Source organism: Pinus tabuliformis, chromosome 1_1, assembly GCF_031772625.1.
Source record: "Pinus tabuliformis cultivar Carrire ecotype Pingquan chromosome 1_1, CPIR1, whole genome shotgun sequence".
In the NCBI taxonomy this organism is placed as follows: Eukaryota; Viridiplantae; Streptophyta; class Pinopsida; order Pinales; family Pinaceae; genus Pinus; species Pinus tabuliformis.
In genome coordinates, this window is record NC_142297.1 from 205,922,498 (window position 1) to 205,947,008 (window position 24,511).

General features: G+C 34.6%; 1 protein-coding gene across 1 annotated transcript; it reads right to left on the reverse strand.

The window, feature by feature from the left end:
- Positions 1-22,809: 22,809 nt before the first annotated feature.
- On the reverse strand, positions 22,810-23,313 carry LOC149212248 (serine/threonine-protein kinase CTR1-like). Its single transcript, XM_089388602.1, has one exon. It carries the CDS (start codon positions 23,311-23,313, stop codon positions 22,810-22,812), a length of 504 nt encoding a protein of 167 aa, XP_089244728.1.
- Positions 23,314-24,511: the final 1,198 nt, after the last annotated feature.

A 24,511-nucleotide genomic window follows, 5' to 3' on the forward strand; every position in this document is an offset into this window, starting at 1 on the left:
CTTCCATACTAAGAAAGTAATGCATGAGCCCGAGGTCCTTCATCTCGAATTCTCTTGCGAGATTCTCTTTGAAAATTTTTATCAACTTCTTATCACCTGTTAGAATCAAATCATCGAAATATAATACTATAATCAACAATTTACCTTCAACCACAATATGGTAGAAGTTCACATTTTATTCACTTTTGGTGAAGCCCACCCTGGTGAAATAACTGTTAATTCTAGTGTACCAAGTATGGGGTGCTTGCTTTAGTCCATACAATGCTCACTTGAGTCTACATAGATACGACTCTCTATTTAAGGTCTGAAATCCTTATGACTGCTCAATATGCACCTCTTCCTCAATAATATCATTGAGGAATGTTGTCTTCACATCCATCTGATGTATCTTCCATCCCATCTAGGCTGGCAGTGCTAGAATAGATCTTATTGACGAGTACCTTTCTGTTGGAAAAAATTTCTCCTCATAATCAATTCCCTCAACCTAAGAGAATGCTCTGGCCGTAAATATGGCCTTGTTTTTCTTCGCACTCCCATCTGCTTCTTGCTTTACCTTCTAAATCCATCTAGAACTCACCACTGACTTGTCTGCTTGTCTTAGGACCACTTCCCATACACTATTTTTGATAATGAAGTCATACACCTCAACCATGGCATCAACCCATACTAGTTGTTGCACTACTTCCTCAAATGAAAAAGGCTCAACCTCTACACTCTCTCTCATCAGAGCCATGTAGCTAGTGTATCGATCTGGTGACCTCCTCTACCTCCATTGTGATGTGGGTGCTCCCACATTCTGCCTAGCATCATGCATCAATCTATCAGCCTCTATGGTGTGCTTCCTTCCATCTCTAGAAATATATGCATGAGTGGCTTCTTCCACTCTCTCCTCCTTTGCATGTGGCTACTCCACATCATCCTAAGGCTCCTCCTTTTGAGCTAAAAGCTCCTCATCTACATGTAGTTTAAGCTCTCTCTCAAGCGAACATCTCATGGCTTTCTCTTCATTGATCTTTACATCTCTACAACTAATTTCATCCTTTTGTGTAGTAGGTACACCCAATAGTTGTGAGGTGTATCAATGTAACCCAAAAATATACCCAATTCAGTTGTTGGCTCTAGATTTTTCTGTGAATCTTTGGTAGCATGATAGTAGACTGATGAGCCAAAGATCCTGAAGTGTGCCACATCTAGTTTCTTACCTGAAAAATCTTCTTCTAGTGTACTCATCTCAAGAATTTGATGAGGGCTTATGTTTTGCAAATAAATAATTGTGTTCCATGCTTTAGACCAAAAGTGCAATGGTAGGCCCTGATCATGCAACATTGCTCATGTCACTCCCACAATACTTTCTTTCTTCCTTTCACCCACCCCATTCTGTGGTGGGTTATGAGGTTTTATTACCTCTCATCGAATGCTTTCTGATGCACATAAGTTCTTGAATTCAGTCGACACATATTATCCATTGTTATCGCTTCTGATAGCTTTAACTTCCATGCCAGTATCTTTCTTAACAAGTGCTTTAAATTCACAAAATTTAGCAAATGTATGATCTTTCTTCTACATGAAGAAAATCCAACATCGACAAGAATATTCATCAAAAAATATTACATAACACCTGTGCTTGGCCGTGGATGTTGTCGAGAATGATCCACACACATATGAGTGAACTCAATCAAGGATCGCTTGCGGTCCACTGCCTTTCTCATGAAAGGAAGCTTTGGTGTACTTCCCCAATATACATCCTTTGCATGTGTCTCTCTTCTCTAGTGTAACCTTGGGAAGTCCTGTAGAATTTTTTTCGATGATCTTCAAAGTTCTATGGTGCAAGTGAACCAATCTTCTATGCCACAACTTACCGATGTCTCAGGTCTACACCTTCTCTTCTTTAGTGCTCAAAGAAACACAGTCTTCTACATCCAATTTGTAGAGGTTCTTCACTCAAACCCTAATCCGCTTCACCTTACTTGAGGCTATGTGATGAAGGAAAGCCTTTCCTTGCTAAATATCACATTGTAGCCATGGTCCTCCAACATGAGAATTGAAACCAAGTTATTCTTTAAACCTGGAACATACATGACATCTTTTAATGTAATAGGAGAAACCGACTCCCTCTGAAAGGTAATAGTACTCATTTCAGTCATGTTATACCTCTCATCATCTCCCATATTGATGTGCATCTGGAGGTCCTTCTCCTTCAATTCACTGAAGAACTCTTTGTTGCCAATCATATGGAATGAGGCTCCACTATCTAGGTACCACACATTACCCATCACCGATGTCACCATGCGAAATCCAGTTCAAATTGTGAAGCAAGAACTTCACCTGCCACTCCTCCTGAAGAATTTTTACGGGCTGTGTGGACATTTTGTGGCATAGTGTCCCAATTTGTCATACTGAAAAGATTTAATCTTTGACATGTCATTCTTCTTTCCTCCTTGACTGGAATCTAATTTGGAAACCTAATGGGATGACTTCCCCTTCCCTTTCTTTGCCTTTCCAGCTAAGGAAAATTTCTCCTCGTCATCAAGCTTGGATGAGGATCCATCTTTAGTGTTTAGATGAGTCCCTTCTTATACTAGGTCAGACCACAATCAATCCCACTCTGGTAGCTTTTCATTCCCATTAATTGAGTGTTGGTGTTGTGTCAGCTCTTAATAAGTCCTAGAAGCGCTAATATCACCAGATCGTCTTCAAAATCTATAACAATGACACTTCGAAGCTCATCCCAACATTGGGTGGACTTGGTCAAGTACTTCAGTTTTATGTCGCCCTTATCCATCTTGATCTTTCTAAGCTTGTCCTTTAGTGCCAACTTCATGTGGTCACTATTGTTTTGAAATATTTATGTCAAGGCCTTCCACATTGCAAATGGAGTTTCCTTATCGTGAAGGTTCGAGACAATATGATCTCAAACTCCTTCTAGGATAATCCTTCTCGCCTTTGTCACACACTTTCTCCACTTTGCTAGATCTTGAGCATTAGTTGGCTTAGGAATATTTTTTCTATGAATTCCTTAAGCCTGTTGTCTTCCAACACTGCCTCCATGCTACCCTTCCAAGCCAAATAGTTTGAATTACCCTCAAGGGCATATTCAAGTCTTAATCCATAGAACAACATCCTGCTTGATCTAAAGTATGATACTGGAAATTCGATTTCTCCTGCTAAAGACAAACTCATATTCTTCTCTTCTATAGTGATTTTAGCTCTAATCCCATGTCGAAATTCCTTGTATATTCAAACTGCAGATTGTACTATGCTAAAACAATTAACTTGAATGTACTCTACTCATCAACAAAAACAATAAACGATCGATGAAATCACAAAGCATAAAAGAGAAAGAACTCAATCACACATAACCCAATAATTTTATGGGGAAATTCATATTTAAAAGCCCTACTATCTGTATATTGCACTAATCAGAAAAAATGAGAACATTACAATGCTTTTCTCAAGCCCAAGCAACCTCTGTATTATCTATATCTATCTCATTGCTTCACAAACAATCTCCATCCATTACTTAGCCAATTCTGCTGCCTCCCAAGTTCTTATTTCCTTGCACAACTTTCTAGAGAATTAGCCCATATTTAATTGGGAAATTCCTAAATAATGAACTGCACAATCCTCATAGGCCTTCCTCTAATTGCATGCACCACACGTATAATTCATATGATAATACAATTGATAATACATTGTCTCTTAACTCCAATCTCAACTAAGTCTTTCTCTGATCTGACATGCATGAGTTAATTATGAGTGAATCTCCAATTTACTGGTTGAGTAGTGCTCGTTACACCCCACTACTATAGGTTACATCCCACTACTAGATCTCCCACTAATTCCTCCATCAGTTGGAACTAGTTTAACTAAATTTAACTAAGTTAAACTGAATTAAATAATTACAACTCAAAATAAACTCAACCTGGGCCCCTAAAAATAAGGAACCATATACATGATTCTAGATAGACTCCCAACTCGAATTAACTAAACCATCTAAGTAAAATTAACTTAGTTAACTATTACAAGTTTCTAAGAGAATTAGAATTACAATTTAATTTTAATTCACGGACAAAATTAAATTAGGATTTTCTTATTTCATTTTCAACAATTCTTCAGATGAGCAAGTACGGGCATTAAAATAAGAATTTGAGGCGATTATATCCATAATTGGTGAGAAAAATATCTTTGAATGTCATTGCCACTTTTCTTTAGTCAGAAGGCAACTTGGAAGCTTAAAAAAGGATCTTGAAAATGTTTAGGCAACAATTGAGTTAAAAATTTGGACTTCAAAGTGGATAATTCTGAGGTTAAGGTGGAGTCATTTGTCATTAACGTACTGAAATAAGCCTTTGGACTCAGTGAACATGTTGAGTAGCATATGGAATCTGGTAGAGGCAGTGCACTTCCTCCCTTACTCGATGATCAACAGGAGCAAGGCCAGAACGTGGCAACAGATTCACTCTAGCAAGTGGAAGCGAACAATGTGGGCATGGAGGAATACAATGGGATCTATGAGGAGGGCTCTCGGTAGTTTCTTTCAATGCTAAAGTTTTATTATGTTATGTAGTTTTGTTAGGATTAATGGCAGTTTTTGGAGAAGTTATAAAAAATATGTTGTAGTTAATCTGGAAAATATATCTATGAATATCAAAATACAATGGTCAAAGCAATTTTGGAGTGTGGAAAATCCTATGCATTTGAATGTAATGGCACTGGCTAGATTCTAGTTTGATTAACAGAAAGTAAATTGTTCCTTAAAAAAAAAATCTTCTTTCTATTACAATTTTTTAATCATTTTTTATGTTTTTCAATCAATTTTGTCTTGAACCCAATAAGAACTAGTTAGAACTACAAGTTATATATTGTACAACTTTTGTAATTTACATAATCAAGGCATTGAATCTATTTAGCTTCAAAATACAATTTTAAAAATAATGATTCCTAACAAGAAAGTAATTGGAGGGAATTATCAATAAGGTAGCGAATTGACTGTTGGGGTATCCCATTTCATTTGCTCGCTTGTCGTTGAACCATATGGATTTAAGAGGTGGGATTCTCTTTTTAATGACATATGCACTAGACGAGGCAGTTATGGATCCTTCTAGCGCAAGGTCCCAAGATAATATTGGTATTGACTTTATCAATACTTCTCATGATAATACAAATTTTATTGATTTATCTCGTGGTATTATACATTTGAAGGATGGCTCATGTTTATCTAAATCTCTTATGTATTATCAGTCTAACCAACGCATGAATCCCACGATCCGTGTTGGTCATGAAAAAACTTCTTCCCTTCGCCAAACACTCTCCCTTTCATTTTCTGGTTTTACTTCGATGCCTTATGATATTTCATCAGGCCCTTCTGGGGATGATGTCCACTTGACTGCCTCTCCTCTGATGGAAATTCTTGACGCCAATAGATCTTCCTCTACATGCTTTGGGTTGTTTTCAAGGCCACTTTACCCCATTTTGTTTTTGGAAAGTTACCTTGAGTTTTTATGCCAAACCTAATCTCTGGATATGGATCCAATTCCCATCCACCATCTCTCAAGATTTCTTAGACCACAAATTAGTCTAAATTCCACCATGAACATTACCATCTGGGGGAAATAGAGAGGTCAGCACAAGAAGGTTCCCTTGGGGTCCATTGGTGATCCTGATATTTCAACAATTATTTTAGATAAATTAGACCTACACCAACATAGATCCATCTTAACCACATATCTATCAAGCGTCAAGAGGGATCAAATATATCAAGGTTCAAACCTCCCTTTTTAGTGAAAAACTTGAGGAAAAGTATGCACCTCGAGATATTTGATCCCTCTCGGTGGTTGATAGATTTGGGGTTAAGACGGATCTATGTTGGTCTTAGTCATGTGTAATCACATACAATTTTAATTTTATCTCTTTCTTTAATGTTATTTTGGATGAAAAGTGATAATCTAATGATATTGAATGATAGAAAATGTGAATAATAAGAATTTAGTCAAATTATTTTCTTATGTTTTTCTTATTGTCACACCTTTTATTTTTTTTATCATCCTTTCATATCAATCATATAAAAAGGGCCCTTGAAATCATAGAACATTCAAATCTCTAACTCTAGCTATTGTAGTAAACATCATACCTCATCTTTCTTGCTCTCCAATATTAATAGTAAATTTCTCCAAATTTAATCATTGTGACTTATGGAGCATTAAAACCCAAGTAATTTTTAATGGTGGTTCTTTTCCATTAGCTTGTTTTAATGCGAAGTGACTAACAATGTTAAATGATGGAAAATGGGAATAATAAGAATGTAGTGAATTACGAATAGCATATTGTTTCAAGAAGAAAATATTTCAAGTAAGATGAAAATTCAAGTAATGTGTTTATGATTGAATCATTGTAACACATAAATCAATGCACATTGTGAATACTTTTTTTGTGCTTACATTGAAACCAATGCACAATATTAACTTTAATTACTTTGAAATTAATGTACAACATACATCTAGTTACATCAAATCAAATATCAACATCTACACTGAAATTAATGCATCTAGTGAAAGCAATCAAATAGGATTAGAAATCAACATCTACACTAAAATTAATACATCTAGTGCAATAAATCAAATAGGATTAGAAATCAACAACTACACTGAAATCAATGCATCTAGTGCAAGAAATCAAATAGGATTATAAATCAGCAACTAGTCTGAAATCAATGCATCTAGTGCAAGTTCATGGGTCCCATTAATAAGTATATTTTGAAGTGTATTATGCCATCCTCCAGCCTTAAAAATATAATTTTCTCACATTAATTCACATTTTTAGTCATAATATGCTTAGTAAGAAGATTAAAAGGTGTTTTTCATATTGTGTGGCCTAATGTGATTGATTTGCACAAAAAGGAAGCTTTTTTTAGGCATTCACTATGCAAGGGCTTGATTGAGACAACCAAGAGAGAATATAGGGGGCTTCTCCACCTCCTTAACTCTCTATCTTGGCTTCAGATCACATAATCCTCACTCATGGATTGAATTCACTAGCATTCGAGGGACTGCAAGTACATGTAAAGATCAAGGAGGACCAAATCCACAATTCTTGAGATCATGGAGGGAATCATTCCTCTTTTCAATGGAGGACCAAATCCACAATTCTCAAGATCTTGGAGGGAATCATTCCTCTTTTCAAGGGAGCTGCCATCAACTACATTTTTGTATAAATAAACCAGCTAAAAGTCTCATTAGGATTCAAATTTTTGTTGCAACTAAGAGTAGCTACTAAGCCTAGTGATTGACATTGTTATTATTAACTTTAATATTATGTGTGAGACTATTAATGAAATCTTACCAGTGATCAGCATCTAAGTTAGTTTTGGAGGGCTGAAACCCTTGGGTTTGGGCCCAACCCAGAGGATTTAGTCCCTCTTTTTTATTTCCTTCTTGTTCTTGTTTTAAATCATTGTAGTCCTTCTCTTGTTTAAGTAGATTTTATAAATTAAAAACTTGTGATTTCCAGCTTTCCTACCACCTCTCTTGTGGGAAGTGATTGGAAGGATTGATAATCACGGTCCAAAAATATTTGTTTATGATTTCTTGGAAATTAATAGATGTTATTTGTGATCCTTTTGCATGCTTATTCTCCGCAAATTAGGATTTAATGTCATTTGTTTAGTGATCATAGTATTGTTGTGGGACATAGTATATTTTAATCAAATTCAACTCACCTTTTCCATGTTAATTTCTCACTGTGTTAATGGTCACTTGATGTATCTATTTGGCTAGTTTCAGAGACTATGTTGATCTACAGGGGTGGGAATACTTTTCCACATTCACCTGGACATTCTCATCCTCCTCCTAGGAACCTCACACTACTTCCAACCTCTATCTCCAAAATCACTATGTCAAGGCAAACAAGAGACACCGTGGGCATCAACTGTGGTGCAAGATAAACCTCCAAGGGGTGCTAGACTTGGCCAAGGGGCTCCCACAACCTTCATTCATCACCTTCTACCTCCATCCACCTTCCTCCATCTCTAAGACACCAATTTCATCATTGAATTTCTCTCGAACCTTCTCCTACAGCAAAACATGGCCTCCTATAGAAATATAGGTCCTCCTGTAGCACTATAGACCCTCCTGTAGCACCTCATATAGTAGCTGCGTAGCAGTGTTATTTTCAACCAGTTTTGCTTCCCACTTTGATCCTAGCCTAGTTGAGATGAATAATGGCCCCCAACTTGTGATTTGATGATTAAGGAAGACTCTAACACCACTCCAATCTCCTTGTTTCATCACTGCAACCATCAGTTGGGAAAAAAGAGTTAGGATTGGTATCTTTATTCATATGCATGTTAAAAAATAGATTCCTTGTTTTTAAGAAAATGTGAGTAGAACAATTATGCATACAAATAGGTTACTGATGTGATTAAATGTGCAAACTATAACAACATGATTTACCTCTATAAGTAGATTAACCTTTTTCTTTCATGCAATCTCAATTATCATTTACATTTGAATGAATGGAATTTTATAAAAAAAAATCACTGTAGTTATTTGAAGGAATGGTATCTGAATAACTTGATTTGATTTCATGATTGAGGGTGACATCGATAGAACCTAACCTACAGTGCATATAGCATTGTCACCTCTAAGATTGTATAAACCCTGGGTTGATAACTTGAGTTGAGAAGCCCTTGGGAGTTGCAACATTCTTGGTGCAATACTAGGGTCATCACTTTTTGGCAACGTTGTTGGGGGGGTGTATAAGTAGGTACTGTTTCTTTTCAGGAGTACTTATTTTTGTTTTGATTTTTTTTTTTTAAATCTGAAAAAATCAACAAGCTAGTTTGTTCATGCCTTGTAGGAGTAGGGATAAGAAAGGGAAATTCTTACCAAAAACCCCCACCTCCTCAAGCAGTCAACCTTCATTGTTCTTCCGTGACTATGAACTTCCCTCTTTGACTACAAGGGAGTTAGAAGACCCTCTAGTGAGAAACCTAAAAAATTTGAAATGAGAATGTGAAAGTAATTCATGGAAAGAAACATATGATGAGGTAAGAGTCATGACTAAAGGAGACATAAATGATAGATTAGTTGATGGAGTATTGTTTGAGAATATATATTGAGTTGGAGAATATGCATTAGGAAAAAAGAAAAAAAATCTAGTCTTCCCATTAAAATAATAAGAGAGGTGATTATTTAGCTTTACAGTGCCTAATATGAAAGAAATCTTTGATGTTGTTGAGCCACTGCATGCTTTAGAGAGATACAAATTTTAACCTTCCACATGTAGTTATTGTGCTTTAGAGTAGAGAAGTGAATTGTAACCTTCATTGTGTAGTTATGGTTAGTTTATGATACAATGTTGATCACTGATTCCTCAATTATATCAAGAAAAGCATTGAAAATAAGACTATATATTTATGTAAAGACACTAACCAATCAAATCCCTCATCTAGACCCAACACATCTTCATAAACATTTTATGACATCAAAGTAGATACGAGTTTTATTTCCACTATTATTACTTTGGCTTTCCAAGCTTCTATAAGCCACTACTTAATCCAATGAAATAATCAACGAGCAAGCCTTTTAATCATGTATGGTCTTTGCTACGTAGTATTTATAGATTAAAAATTTCCATGGTAAAGTGAGGGTAAATCTCCATGTATAAAAATCTTGTTTTATGTTTTTACACACACAAGTTAAACCTATATATATATATATATATATATATATATATATATATATATATATATATATATATATATATATATATATATATATATATATATATATATATATATATATAACTTACATACTAATACGTTTTAATAATAATAATAATAATAATAATAAATCAGTCAATTTTATGATTTTTTTCACTTTAACAACTTTACATGTATTATGAAGTGTTTTGATGCTTATTATGGATTGATGTCTATTAACATTTACCAACCATTTAATTTATATGGCTACACTAGTTTGAAAATAGAAAGAAAATATCTACCAACTAAATTTGTTAGTTTATTTGTATAACATGATATTCAAATTGAATCAATAAGTTTCTACAACACATCCTTTCATGAATACCTATACTCAAGTATTGAAAATAGTGGTCACTAAACATTTGAAATAGTAAGTGAAAAGTAAACATATCACCATAAATATAACAAGCAAGCTCTCTTGATCATTGTGAAAGACCACTTGTTGTCTTTAGCTTCTAATCTTAGGATTTGATAGAATTTACAAAGGTGAAAGGGAAGCATAGTGCTAGCTATGAAAAAGTGAATATGGAAATATTTTTGGCCATGTGGTAACATCAAGAACAAGAGAGAATAGCAAAATATCACGCTAATCTCCATTTCTTTTTATTTCTATCTGTCTCTCTTTTTTATGATAACCTCCACAATCAAAGTCTTTGTTGTTTTTTTTATACTATGGGTAAGGGGACATAATGCTTGATTTCACTTGAAGAACAGAATATTTTAGGAGGCTAATATTTGCAAATGGGCTAATTTTCCATATTTTTCCAAAAAAAAAATGACCAAGTTTCTTTCCTATAAATTATTAGTCTAAATTTTATAAGATGATTTTTTTACCAAAAAAATAGGGCAAAGTTTATAGATTCTATATAAAATTATTAGAAATTTAAATATTTTGAAAAAAAATTATCAAAAATTTTACAATTTGCATGTTATTAAAGACTATTAAGATTAAACAAAGTTTCTAAAGTTTAAGATAAATTTTCATCTTTAAAATTTTTCCTCTTTAAAGATTTGGGTGTTTTACTTTGTAAATGATTATTTATTTGATTCGGAAAACCACTCTTTTCTTTGAGAATATTGTTTAAAAAATAGATACAATACTTTCTTCCTAAGAGAGTCATGGTATATAATATCTTCAATAACGCGCTAGATTCTTTTAATAATTTTACTTTCCTGCATCCATGCTTGTAGTTAGTTACGATGACTCTTTGATTGGTGAAAAATTAAAAAGAAGGGAAAATACAAATTTAAAAAATTAAAAAGAAGTAATGAAAAAATATAAAGTTAAAGATTATTTTTAAAGTGAAAAAGTTTATGTACATTTATTATGTAATTTTGATTTTGTTGATGTGGTATGGGCATATACTATACACTTATATTTCTTTATCTCTTTCTTTAAATATCTAACTAAAATAAAAATTGTTTCTTTATTTTTTTTTCAATATTTAACTAAAATATATATTTTTTTTATCTCTTTAAATATCTAACTAAAATGTTTTTTATTTGATATTAGAATAGAATTCAAATTATATTTAAGGGATAAAAAATAAAATCATTTAAAAAATAAAAATAAATTATCACTATAAAAAATAATATGTTTTTTATATAAAAATTATTATATAAAATAATAAAAAAAATACCAAATTTAAATATAATAATTATAATAAATATACCATATAGAAATAATATATATGTATAATTTTATTATTTGAATGAAACTACAATCAATATAAATTTATTTTAAAAGAATTAAAAAATTGAAGGTTTATTTTAAAAGAATTAAAAAATTGAAGGTTGATTTTAGTAAATTTGTTTAAAATTTGAAATTTTAATATTTAATAATTATATAAGGTAAAATTTAATAAACTAAAATAATCAAATTATCTAGTGAGCCTACAAATTAGCCTCGGCTAAACTTACTACGTCATAGAACAACATAGGGCAGCTCTATGTAGGAAAGTTATACTTCCCCCCTTACAACAACAGATCCATTCCATTTTTTCATATGGCAGCTCTATGTATGAAAGTTATACTTCCAGCCCTGACAAGTTACAACAACAGATCCATTTCATTTTTTCCTTTCTCAGGCTGATAGCATAACATTAACCGACATACTGTCAACACAGGGTCGATTTGTTGCTTAGTATAATAATAACTATATACTCTCTTTTAGAGGTTTTGCGATTCAATCTTGGGTAAACTATGTATGTTCCCGATCCAATTTCTTCACTTCAAAAAAGCCCACATCGATCCACCCTGTATTAAGAATATGCTAATCTGCATCATATGAAACAGATTCACCATGTGTGGAGAGTATTCTGGCTAATGTAATGGAAGATAAAAAAAAACCAGATCCATCCTGTATTGAGAGTATTCTGGTAAATGTTATGCGATCGGCTCTCTAGTTAATATTACGATATCATGGCAAAAAGCAGTTTGAAATCGTAAAGCGGTATTTAACGTTTCACACTATGATATTGCCGCGATAACACCGTATTTTCAAAATGTTTAACCATATCATTCAAACCTGTTAGATGTTTCACTGGTATTTTCGCCACTTTCGGCACAGGTTCGACCCTCTTATCTCATAGCTACCCGCCGTCGATGGTGTTTTACAAGAAAATACATAGAGAACATTCACGTCTATGTATTTAAAATAAAGTAATACCGTACAAAGAGTAAGTTCGAAACCGCTTTTACCGTCCACGAAAGAAGCGGAGCATTTATCAACAGTTCTGCACGGGTAGACATGACCGCAAGGTCATATTCGTATCAGGGCCACGATAGTTTGTGAATAAATGCATAGCGGTAATTGTCTTTTCACTAATATCAGTGGTAGAATTACCACTACGATGTATTCATAAACCATTGTAGACCTTAATCAAAATAGCTTAAACCATTGTAGACCTTAATCAAAATAGCTTTGATGATGATGGTGACAAAATTACCACAACAATCAAAAATTGCTCTCGCCCTGGTCCATGAACGCATTGTCCACGCATTGTCCTGCCCAGTAACACGGCTGTCTCTTTCTTTCAAAAGCTTTTTCAATGTAAGTTTCACTGTAGACAACTTTCCAGCTGTAAACGCATTGAGATGGGAGACAATATGCGCACCGCCCAAGACCTTTCAGCATTGTATGGATTGCAACTTGATAGATCGTGCACGCAACGCACTAGATGGTGTGGAGCCACGTAAAAGCTGAACCCGACAATATTTCAGAAAAGATGGGCTGTCTTTCAATTTCCAACTGTAAAGCATCTCTATAATGTAAAGTTTCAGCGATCACATGTGACCGTCCACCCACTTCAATTTGTTTTCCATTATCAAAACCAAAAATTATTACGCAGCTTGCTTGACATGATGATGATGTAGACAGCTGGTTCTTCGTTTTGTTCTTTAACCGTTTGTCTGGATAGATAAAAGTTTTGATGAAACTCTTTAGTTTGCTCGCTAAAATTTGAATTCTATAGGTCATTTTAGAGATTGTATTACAATTTAAAAGTGTTTAGCAATAAATGAATGCAATCTGTTTAACCGAATAAATGAATGTAATCTGGTTAACCGCACTAAGTTTTATGAAATTAAATAATTTTAATACCAATTATGCGGTCATGTCTGTTATTAAGAAATAAAGAAAAATGAATAATCTGAATTTAAAAAAGATTGTAGATTTCATCCGCGTATTCCCGTCTTTCTTTTTTGTTTTTACCCTTTCTTAATTTTCCTTTCGTTATCTTGTTTGTGTATTTCTTTGGATCTTTTGTTTTAGCTATTATTAAGTCTTTATTTTATTATTATTATTTCCTTCGCCCTTTAACTTTTTTATTATAATTTATCTTTTTATCATTTTTTTATTTAAATAATTTATCTTCTTACGATTTTTATTTTGTATTTCTAACTCATTCATCTTCAACGTTCTTTTTTATATAGAAATATTACTTAATGAATTTGGAATTTTTGTAATATAAATACTATCTAATTTACTAAAATAGATAATAATATTATAGTTTCTCACTAAAGTATAATATTTTTTTATAAGTTTGAATTATTTTTTGAGAAATTTTTTAATTAATTAGTTTATTTATTATTTTACTAAAATAAATAATAATAGAATTATTTTATAGATGTTTTTTTATTAAAGAATTATTTTAATATTATTTGATTTTTTAATCGTTTGGAATTTATTATTGCATTTTACATGATTTTTTAATGTTATTATCCATAGTTTCCCTAATGATGAACCTTACTACAGATTCTAAACACATCCATCATAAAACATTGATGTGATTTATTTGAAAAAAATGAAAAAGATATATAATAATTTAAACAATATTTAATATCAAAATTAATTATATATATATAATTCATATATTATAAAATTATGGCACATTTTGCAATTTATAGAGTGATTTGTGATTTAAAATAAAAATAAAATATTTTGTAAATAAAAAGCATAAGGCTAAGGAAAAATAAGAATATATATTTTATTAATTTTAATTAGACTATTATAATAAATCTCATTCTTAATGTGTTATTAATCATAAATAAAATATTTTTTGTTTTTGTGAAAAGTAACATATTTTTTTTTATCATCAATCATAATAGAATATTAGAGAAGAAGTAATAAAAATAGAAAATTCAAATACTTTCTAACCAGAAGGAGATGTTATTTAATTTTTAATATAAAATCAATATTAAGATGTATTTAAAAATATATTAATAAGGAACAAACATTTTAATGTGAGAAATGTGGTCCATAAATAAAATATTTAAATGCCAATATTATGTGAAATATTCCAATTAAAAAAATATGCATATATTATATAAAGTAACTGGATAAATAATTAATTTTTTATGGTTAAAATATTTCAATTCTTCTTTGTGGGGGGAAGGGGGGTAGCGGGAGGGGTTATCCTCTGCCCTGATGGAGAACTTGGAAAAAAAATTGCATGGGGATTGGGCATTGTCTCACAAAACTAGGCAGAAGTACTAGATCTTTGACAAGGGATGAAGACATTATCCTTCACCTCGATGGAGAAACTAAGAAAGGTTTTGCATGGGGATTGGGCATTGCCTAAAAAAACCAAGCAGAAGTACTAGATCTTTGACAAAAGATGAAGACAGCAGTGTCTGAGGGAATCCATCAATTAAGTGTATTTGGTGATTCACTCATCACTATTAAAAAATGCTACAAAATTAAGAATTGCAAGGAAAATGAGTTGATGCCTTCCTTTCAAAGAATACATCTACTTATGGATAAATTTGAAGATCTTGACTTCCATATTAAATGTGAATACAATCAATTGGAAGATAGCCAAGCTAATATAGGAGTCAATTTGTCCCAAGGGAACTTGATGGAGGTGCAAGGCAGAACAACAATATGTTGTACCCCATGACTATATACATTCCAAGGATTTTGATTTAGGTGAAGGCCATTAAGGTGGAAATTTTTTTCTAGCTGACAACATAATTATGGAAATAAATCCAAGACACATTCGAGTCTCGAAAAATGTTCTTGAAAGTTGTTGGATCCCATAATCAACAAGTGGGATAGCGCAAAAAGCTTGGATGAGTATACAAACAGGTGGTGTAGCCTCTACAAGTTTTTAAAGTCGTCTAGAAGAGCATGATCAACACGTACCATCACAAAGGAGGAATGTTCTTGCTCGATCATGTGTGACTTCAATCCAGACAAGCAACAATTGAATAACAATTATTCTTGGAGAAATGGAATAAGGGTAGCATTAAATATGAATGGACTCATCATGCTGCCACTTAGGAGCTACTTTTGGATATAAAGGGTACATTTTGCAGGCTTCAATTGCAGTGGCTCTCCATTAGACTTATTTGAATTTAAGGTACAGCCTTCGCTTCAGGAAATGGTATTGGTGATTCTTGTAGATTCAAACTACATATTGTAATATGCTAAAACAATTGACTTGAATCTACTCTACTCATCAGCGGAAATAATAAACGATCAATGAAATCATGAAGCGTAAAAGAGAAAGAATTCAATCACTCATAACACAATAATTTTCTAGGGAAAGCCACGGCTAAAAACCCCTGCTATCTGTATATTGCATTAATGAGTAAATATGAGACACAAACAAAATCCAGCCAATACTTAGCCAAATTTGTTTCATGCCAAGCTCCTATTTCCCTGCGCAGTTTCCTAGGGAATTATCCCATATTTAATTGAGAAATTCATCAATAATGAACAACACAATCCTCATAGGCCTTCCTCTAATTGCATGAACCATTTGTACAATTTAGACGATTATACAACTATAGTAAACTGTCCCTAAAATCTAATCTCAACTGGGTCTTTCTCTAATCTAACATGCATGAGTTAATTATGAGTGAATCTTCAGTTTACTGGTTGAGAAGTGTTGGTTACACCCCACTACTGTAGGTTACATGCCACTACTGGATCTCCCACTAATTCCTCCATTATTTGGAACTAGTTTAACTGAATTTAACTCAGTTAAACTGAATTAAATAATTACAACTCAAAATAAACTCAACCCGGGCCCCTAAAATTTAGGAAACACTCTACATGACTCTAGATAGACTCCCAACTGGAATTAACTGAACCAACTAAGTCAAATTAACTTAGTTAAATATTACAAGTTACTATGAGAAATAGAATTACAATTTAGTTCAAGGACAAAATTAAATTAAGATTTTCTTGTTGCATTTTCAACACTCCCTCTCAATAAGAAAGGGATTATCTACTACCCCGATCCTGCCTCTGTGAAACTCGAAATTGCATCTTGACAATTCCTTTGTCAAAATATCCACTTCTTGCTCCTCCGAAGGAATGTATTCCAGCAACATGATTCTCCTCTACACACGAATTGTCGATATGTTTGGACTGATCATGAAAATTGGATTCTTAAAGAGTTTGATACAACTCTGATTGTCACAATAAATCTGTAGGATCCATATGCTAACCAAATAACCCAACAAGAATCTTCCTCATTGAGATAGCCTCACAAGCTACTTGACTAGCAACCATGTACTATGCTTCTACTGAACTGGATGCAACTGATCTCTTCTTCCTATTTTACCAAGAAACTGTTGCTGACACAATATTGAATATCCCCGCTGATGTTCTCTCTCCCTCAAATGGACACCCTACCCAATTTGCATCTATGAAGCCTTGAAGGTTCACTCCCTCTATCCATCTGTACTAAGTACCAAATTGAGTGGTACCTCTGAGGTATCTCAACACATGTTTAGCTACCTTCCAATACAGTTTGGTTGGCTTAATCATGGCTTGACTAAGCTAGTTAACTACAAAACACATGTATGGTCATGTGTTCACCAAATACATAAGAGAACCCACAAACTGTCTATAAATAGTAGCCTCCACTACTTCACTTGAAGTAGCATCCTCCTTCCTTCAGTTGCCTACTAGAGGAGTCTCCATGGCTTTGCTTCTCTCCATGTGGAACTTCTTCAGTATCTAGTTGGCATACTTTCCCTGGGAGACAAACAATTCCTCATCTCCTTGCCATACTTCCATACCAAGAAAGTAATGCATGAGCCCCAGGTCCTTCATCTCGAATTCTCTTGCAAGATCCTATTTGAAAAAAAAATTCAGCTTCTCATCACCTGTTAGAATCAAATCATCAACATATAATACTATAATCAACAATTTACCTTCAACCACAATATGGTAGAGGTTCGCATCTGCTTCACTTTTGGTCAAGCCCACCCCAGTGAAATAATTGTTAATTCTAGTGTACCAAGTATGGGGTGCTTGCTTTAGTCCATACAATGATCACTTGAGTCTCCACAGATACGACTCTCTATTGAAGGTCTCAAATCCTTATGATTGCTCAATATGCACCTCTTCCTCAATAATATCATTGAGGAATGTTGTCTTCACATTCATTTGATGTATCTTCCATCTCGTTTGCATTGGCAGTGCTAGAGTAGATCTTATTGACGAGTACCTTTCTACTGGAGAAAATTTCTCCTCATAATTAATTCCCTCAACTTGAGAGAATGCTCTAGCCATAAATATGGCCTTGTGTTTCTTCGCACTCCCATCTGCTACTTGTTTTACCTTGTAAATCCATCTAGAACTCACCACTGACTTGTTTGATAGTCTTAGGACCACTTCCCAAACCCTATTTCTGATAATGGAGTCATACTCCTCAACCATGGCATCAACCCATACTGGTTGTTGCACTGCTTCCTCAAATGAGGATGGCTCAACCTCTACACTCTCTCTCATCAGAGCCATGTAGCCAGTGTATTGATCTAGTGACCTCCTCTACTTCTATTGTGATGTGGGTGATCCCACATTCTGTCTAGCATCATGCGTCAATCTATCAACCTCTCTGGTGTGCTTCCTTCCATCTCTAGAAGTATCTTCTCCTTTGCATGTGGTTGCTCCACATCATCCTAAGGCTCCTCCTTTTGAGCTAAAAGCTCCTCATCTGCATGTAATTTAAGCTCTCTCTCAAGTGAACATCTCATGGCCTTCTCTTCATTGATCTTTACGTCTCTACAACCAATTTCATCCTTTTTTGTGGTAGGTACACCTGATAGTTGTGAGGTGTATCATTGTACCCCACAAATATACCTAATTCAAGTGTTGGCTCTAAATTTTTCTGTGAATCCTTGGTAGCATGACAGTAGAATGACGAGCCAAAGATCCTAAAGTGTGCCACATCTAGTTTCTTTCCTGAAAAAGCTTCTTCTGGTGTACCCATCCTAAGAATTTGATGAGGGCTTATGTTTTGCAAATAAACAGTTGTGTTTCATGCTTTAGACCAAAACTACAATGGTAGGCCCTGATCATGCAACGTTGCTTATGTCGCTCCCACAATAATTTTTTCTTCCTTTTAGCCACCCCATTTTGTTGTGGGTTATGAGGTTTTATTACCTCTCATCGAATGATTTCTTATGCACATAAGTTCTTGAATTCATTTGACACATATTATCCATTGTTATCGCTTCTGATAGCTTTAACTTTCATGTCAGTATCTTTCTCAACAAGTTCTTTAAATTCACAAAATTTAGTAAACGTATGATCTTTCTTCTACATGAAGAAAATCCAACACTGATGAGAAAATTCATAAAAAAGTATTACATAACACCTATGCTTGGGCATGTATGTTGTCGAGAATGATCCATACACATATGAGTGAACTCAATCAAGGATCACTTGCGCTCGATTGTCTTTATCATGAAAGGAAGCTTTGGTGTACTTCCCCAATATACACCCTTTGCATGTGTCTCTTTTCTCTAGTGTAACCTTGGCAAGTCCTGTAGAAATTTTTTGCATGGTCTTCAAAGGTCCATGGTGCAAGTGAACCAATCTTCTATGCCACGACTCACCGATGTCTCAGGTCTACACCTTCTCTTCTTTAGTGCTCAAAGAAACACAGTTTTCTACATCCAATTTGTAGAGGTTCTTCACTCGAATCCCGATCCACTTCACCTTACTTGAGACTATGTGATGAAGGAAAGCCATTTCCTTACTAAATATCACATTGTAGCCATGGTCCTCCAACATGAGAATTGAAACCAAGTTATTCTTTTAACCCAGAACATAAATGACATCTTTTAATGTGAGAGGAGAAACCGACTCCCTCTGAAAGGTAACAGTACTGATTTCAGTCGTGTTATACCTCTCATCATCTCCCATATTGATGTGCATCTGGATGTCCTTCTCCTTCAAGTCACTGAAGAACTCTTTGTTGCCGATCATATGGAATGAGGCTCCACTATCTAGGTACCACACATTACCCATCACCGATGTCACCATGCAAGTGATGAGGATGAAATCCAGTTCGAATTGTGAAGCAAGAACTTCACCTGCCACTCCTCCTAAAGAATTTTTACGGCCTTCTTGTATGGACATTTTGTTGCATTAGTGTCCCAGCTCGTCACAGTGAAAACATTTAATCTTTGACATGTCATTCTTCTTTCCGCCCTGACTGGAATTTGATTTGGAAACCTAATGGGATGACATCCCTTTCCCTTTATTTGCCTTTCCAGCTAAGGAAAATTTATCCTCATCATCAAGCTTGGATGAGGATCAATCTTTAGTGTTCGTCTGAATCCCTTCTTGTACTAGCTCTTGAGAAGTCCTAGAAGTGCTAAGATCACCAGATCATCTTCAAAAACTATAACACTGACACTTCGAAGCTCATCCCAACATTGGGTGAACTTGGTCAAGTACTTCGGTATTGTGTCGCCCTTCTCCATCTTGATCTTTCTGAGCTTGTGCTTCAGTGCCAGCTTCATGTGGTCACTATTGTTTTGAAATATTTATGTCAAGGCCTTCCACATTGCAACTGGAGTTTCCTTATTGTGAAGGTTCGAGACAATATGATCTTGAACTTGTTCTAGGATAATCTTTCTCGCCTTTGTCACATGCTTTCTCCACTTTGCTAGATCTTGAGCATGAGTTGGCTGAGGAATATCTTTTCTATGAATTCCTTAAGCTTGTTGTCTTCCAACACTGCCTCCATCCTATCCTTCCAAGAAAAATAGTTCGAATTACCCTCAAGGGCATATTCAAGTCTTAATCCATAGAACAACATCTTGCTTGATCTAAAGTATGATACTGCAAATTTGATTTCTCCTGCAAAAGACAAACTCATATTCTTCTCTTCTATAGTGATTTCAGCTCTAATCCCATGTAGAAATTCCTTGTAGATTCAAACGGTAGATTGTACTATGCTAAAACAATTAACTTGAATGTACTCTACTCATCAGCAGAAACAATAAACGATCGATGAAATCACAAAGCATAAAAGGGAAAGAACTCAATCACACATAACCCAATAATTTTATGGGGAAATTCATAGTTAAAAACCCTTTCTATCTGTATATTGCATTAATCACAAAAAATGAGAACATTACAATGCTTTTCTCAAGCCCGAGAAACCTCTGCATTATCTATATCTGTCTCACTGCTTCACAAACAATCTCCATCAAATACTTAGACAAATCTAATGCCTCCCAAGTTCTTATTTCCTTGCACAAATTTCTAGGGAATTAGCCCATATTTAATTGGGAAATCCCTAAATAATGAACTGAACAATCCTCATAGGCCTTCCTTTGATTGCATGCGCTACACGTACAATTCAGATGATAATACAATTGATAGTACATTGTCTCTTAACTCCAATCTCAACTGAGTCTTTCTCTGATCTGGCATGCATGAGATAATTATGAGTGAATCTTCAATTTACTGGTTGAGTAATGCTCGTTACACCCCACTACTATAGGTTACATCCCACTACTAGATCTCCCACTAATTCCTCCATCAGTTGGAACTAGTTTAACTAAATTTAACTCAGTTAAACTGAATTAAATAATTACAACTCAAAATAAACTCAACCTGGGCCCCTAAAAATAAGGAACCACTCTACATGAATCTAGATAGACTCCCAACTCGAATTAACTAAGCCATCTAAGTAAAATTAACTTAGTTAACTATTACAAGTTGCTAAGAGAATTAGAATTACAAATTAATTCCTAATTTAATTCAAGGAGAAAATTAAATTAGGATTTTCTTATTACATTTTCAACAATTCTTCGGATGAGAAAGTACGAGCATTAAAATAAGAATTTGAGGCGATTATATCCATAATTGGTGAGAAAATTATCTTTGAATCTCATTGCCACTTTTCTTTGGTCACAAGGCAACTTGGAAGCTTAAAAAAGGATCTTGAAAATGTTCAGGCAACAGTTGAGTTAAAAATTTGGACTTCAAAGTGGATAATTCTGAGGTTAAGGTGGATTCATTTGTCATTAACATACTAAAATAAGCCTTTGGACTCAGTGAAAATGTTGAGTAGCATATGGAATCTGGTAGAGGCAGTGCACTTCCTCCCTTGCTCGATGATCAATAGGAGCAGGGCTAGAATGTGGCAACAGATTCACTGCAGCAAGTGGAAGTGAACAATGTGGGCATGGAGGAATGAAATGGGATCTATGAGGAGGGCTCTGGGTAGTTTCTTTCAATGCTAAAGTTTTATTATGTTATGTAGTTTTGTTAGGATTAATGGCATTTTTTGGAGAAGTTATAAAAAATATGTTGTAGTTAATCTGGAAAATATATCTATGAATATCAAAAGACAATGGTCAAAGCAATTCTGGAGAAGTGTGGAAAATCCTATGCATTTGAATGTAATGGCACTGGCTAGATTCCAGCTTGATTAATAGAAAGTTAACGATTCCTTAAAAGAAAAAAAATCTTCTTTCTATTACAATTTTTTAATCATTTTTTATATTTTTCAATCAATTTTGTCTTGAACCCAATAAAAACTGGTTAGAACTACAAGTTATATATTGTACAACTTTTGTAATTTAATCAAGGCATTGAATCTATTTAGCTTCAAAATACAATTTTAAAAATAATTATTCGTAACAAGAAAGTAATTGGAGAGAATTATCAATAAGGTAGCGAATTGACTGTTGGGGTATCCCGTTTCGTTTCCTTGCTTGTCCTTGAACCATATGAATTCCAGAGGTGGGATTCTCTTTTTGATCCGGGGATCTTTTGCTTATAGATGTATCAAAAGAATCACATGTAGAATATGCAACTACCATAGAAATCTGTTGACACCTAATCCGAAACGGATGAGGTGAAGCTGGACAGTCATCTAGAAGATGAACTGATCCATTTTGTAAATGTATAAATAATAATAGTCTAATGAATAATATCATCCAGTTGTTTCTTGCGCTCATTAATTTCTGAGCTAACCTGGCCTGACATGGTATCAGAGCACAGGTCCCAGAAATAGCTCCTGCCTCTGCCAGGTTTCTACTGCCTCATGAAGCCTACCTCTGTCCTGAGACTGCGTGCTTCTGGCGGTGATCTGAGCGCCCCTGGACTGACATGACTGTCCAGCTCTATGCGTTGATGAGTGGAATGCGCTGTTGAATACTGCGTTTTTTTCAATGGTAACTACAATGCACTGTGGTATCGCTCTATTGGTATCGCTGCGTTTTTTTTGTATCCGAGCATTTTTTTAAAAGACTGTTCTAATTGATAGAATTGGTATCGCTGCGTTTTTTTAAAAGACTGTTCTCGGGACTGTAATGTACGTCGTTCCAGCTGCAGACTTGGAGGAAATGAATGTGTTTGCCTTTAACCGTGATAAGCCAAAATCACAAACCTTCACTGTCCATGTCTTGTCAACCAGCAGATTAGGAGACTTGAGGTCTCGATGAACAATGGGAGGGTTAAGCCGATGCAAGTAATTTATTCCCTTGGCCACATCAAGTGCCATACGTAAACGACGTCTTTCATCCAGCAACTCCCTTGCACCTGCTCTATGAATAATACGGTACAAGCTACCCCTTGGTAAATACTCAGTCACTATTGACAAATTTGGATGCTTTGTTACAGCGCCCATGAAAAGAACAATATTTGGATGTCGCAAACGTTTCATGATAGCAACCTCTCTAAGAAATTCCTTGAGTCGCTCTTCATGTATTTCTTGATCTATGAGAATCTTCACCGGGATCAATCTCATTGATGTCCCCAGTGGGTATAAAGATGCGGCCGACAAGGCCATACTGATTGACATGTTTTTGTTTGCTCTGGAAAATAGGCCTCCTGCTCTGATTCTTTTGATTTCTGATTTGAAGACTGCGTTTTTTATAGATTGAAATGGTGACTGCGTTTCTGACAAAATAGTGCTGTGACCATGGATTTGAAGACTGCATTTTTTATAGATTGAAATGGTGACTGCGTTTCTGACAAAGTAGTGCTGTGCCGCTGTGGAGGAATGGTATCTTCACTGCACTGTGAAGTGAATGCCCTTTTTTTCAAAACAGTGATATATATGAGCGCCCTTTTATAAAACAGTGAAGTGAATGCCCTTTTTTTTGAGCAGTGATATATATGAGCGCCCTTTTATAAAACAGTGAAGTGAATGCCCTTTTTTTGAGCAGTGATATATATATTTGAGCGCCCTCGTTTTTTCTTAAAACATAATGGAAGTGATATAAAGAAATGGTGATATAAGAAATGCTCATGATATGCTGATGAAATGTTAGAAGAAAAATAAAATGCATAAGGCTATCACATAAGGATTTTTTCTCTCTCAACAGAAGTGTTTTTGGCAGAGATTATTTTTTTTTACAGAATGCATTCAATCATTTCAATGGTCGGAATAGTTCTCACTGGCAAGGAGAACTATTCTGAATGGTCTCGGATGGTGAAACACACCCTCATCTACAATGAGCTGTGGAAAGGAGTGTGTGTCGGAGAAGAAGACAAAGACCCTGTGCAGCCCACATCAGACAAAGAACTCGCCATTTGGGAAAACAAGAACAGCAAAGCCTTTGCATTGATCGCAGCATCTGTAAATGAGGAAGTAAGTCGTCATATTTCATCCTATTCCACTGCCTTTGAAGCTTTACAAAAGCTGAAAGAACTCTATGATACACATTCTGCACTTGAAGTTGTTCAGCTCATGATTAAACTCTTCACTCTTGAACTGAAAAATAATGATCCTCTTACTCTTGCATATGAAATAAAGTCTATAGTGCATGATATTAAATCCACTAATGTTGAGCTAGATATCTCTCTTATTGCCTTTCTCAAAGCACTCTATCCTACCTACTCTAACTATCTTGAGTCTTTACAAGCAAATGGAAATCTTAAAGATATAACCTTTGACACTCTTGTGAAAAAGTTTGCTTAAAGAGAGAAAGCCTTTGGAAAGAAAACAGTCCCTGAATCTTCTGAAGAGACTGTTTGCCTTGCTC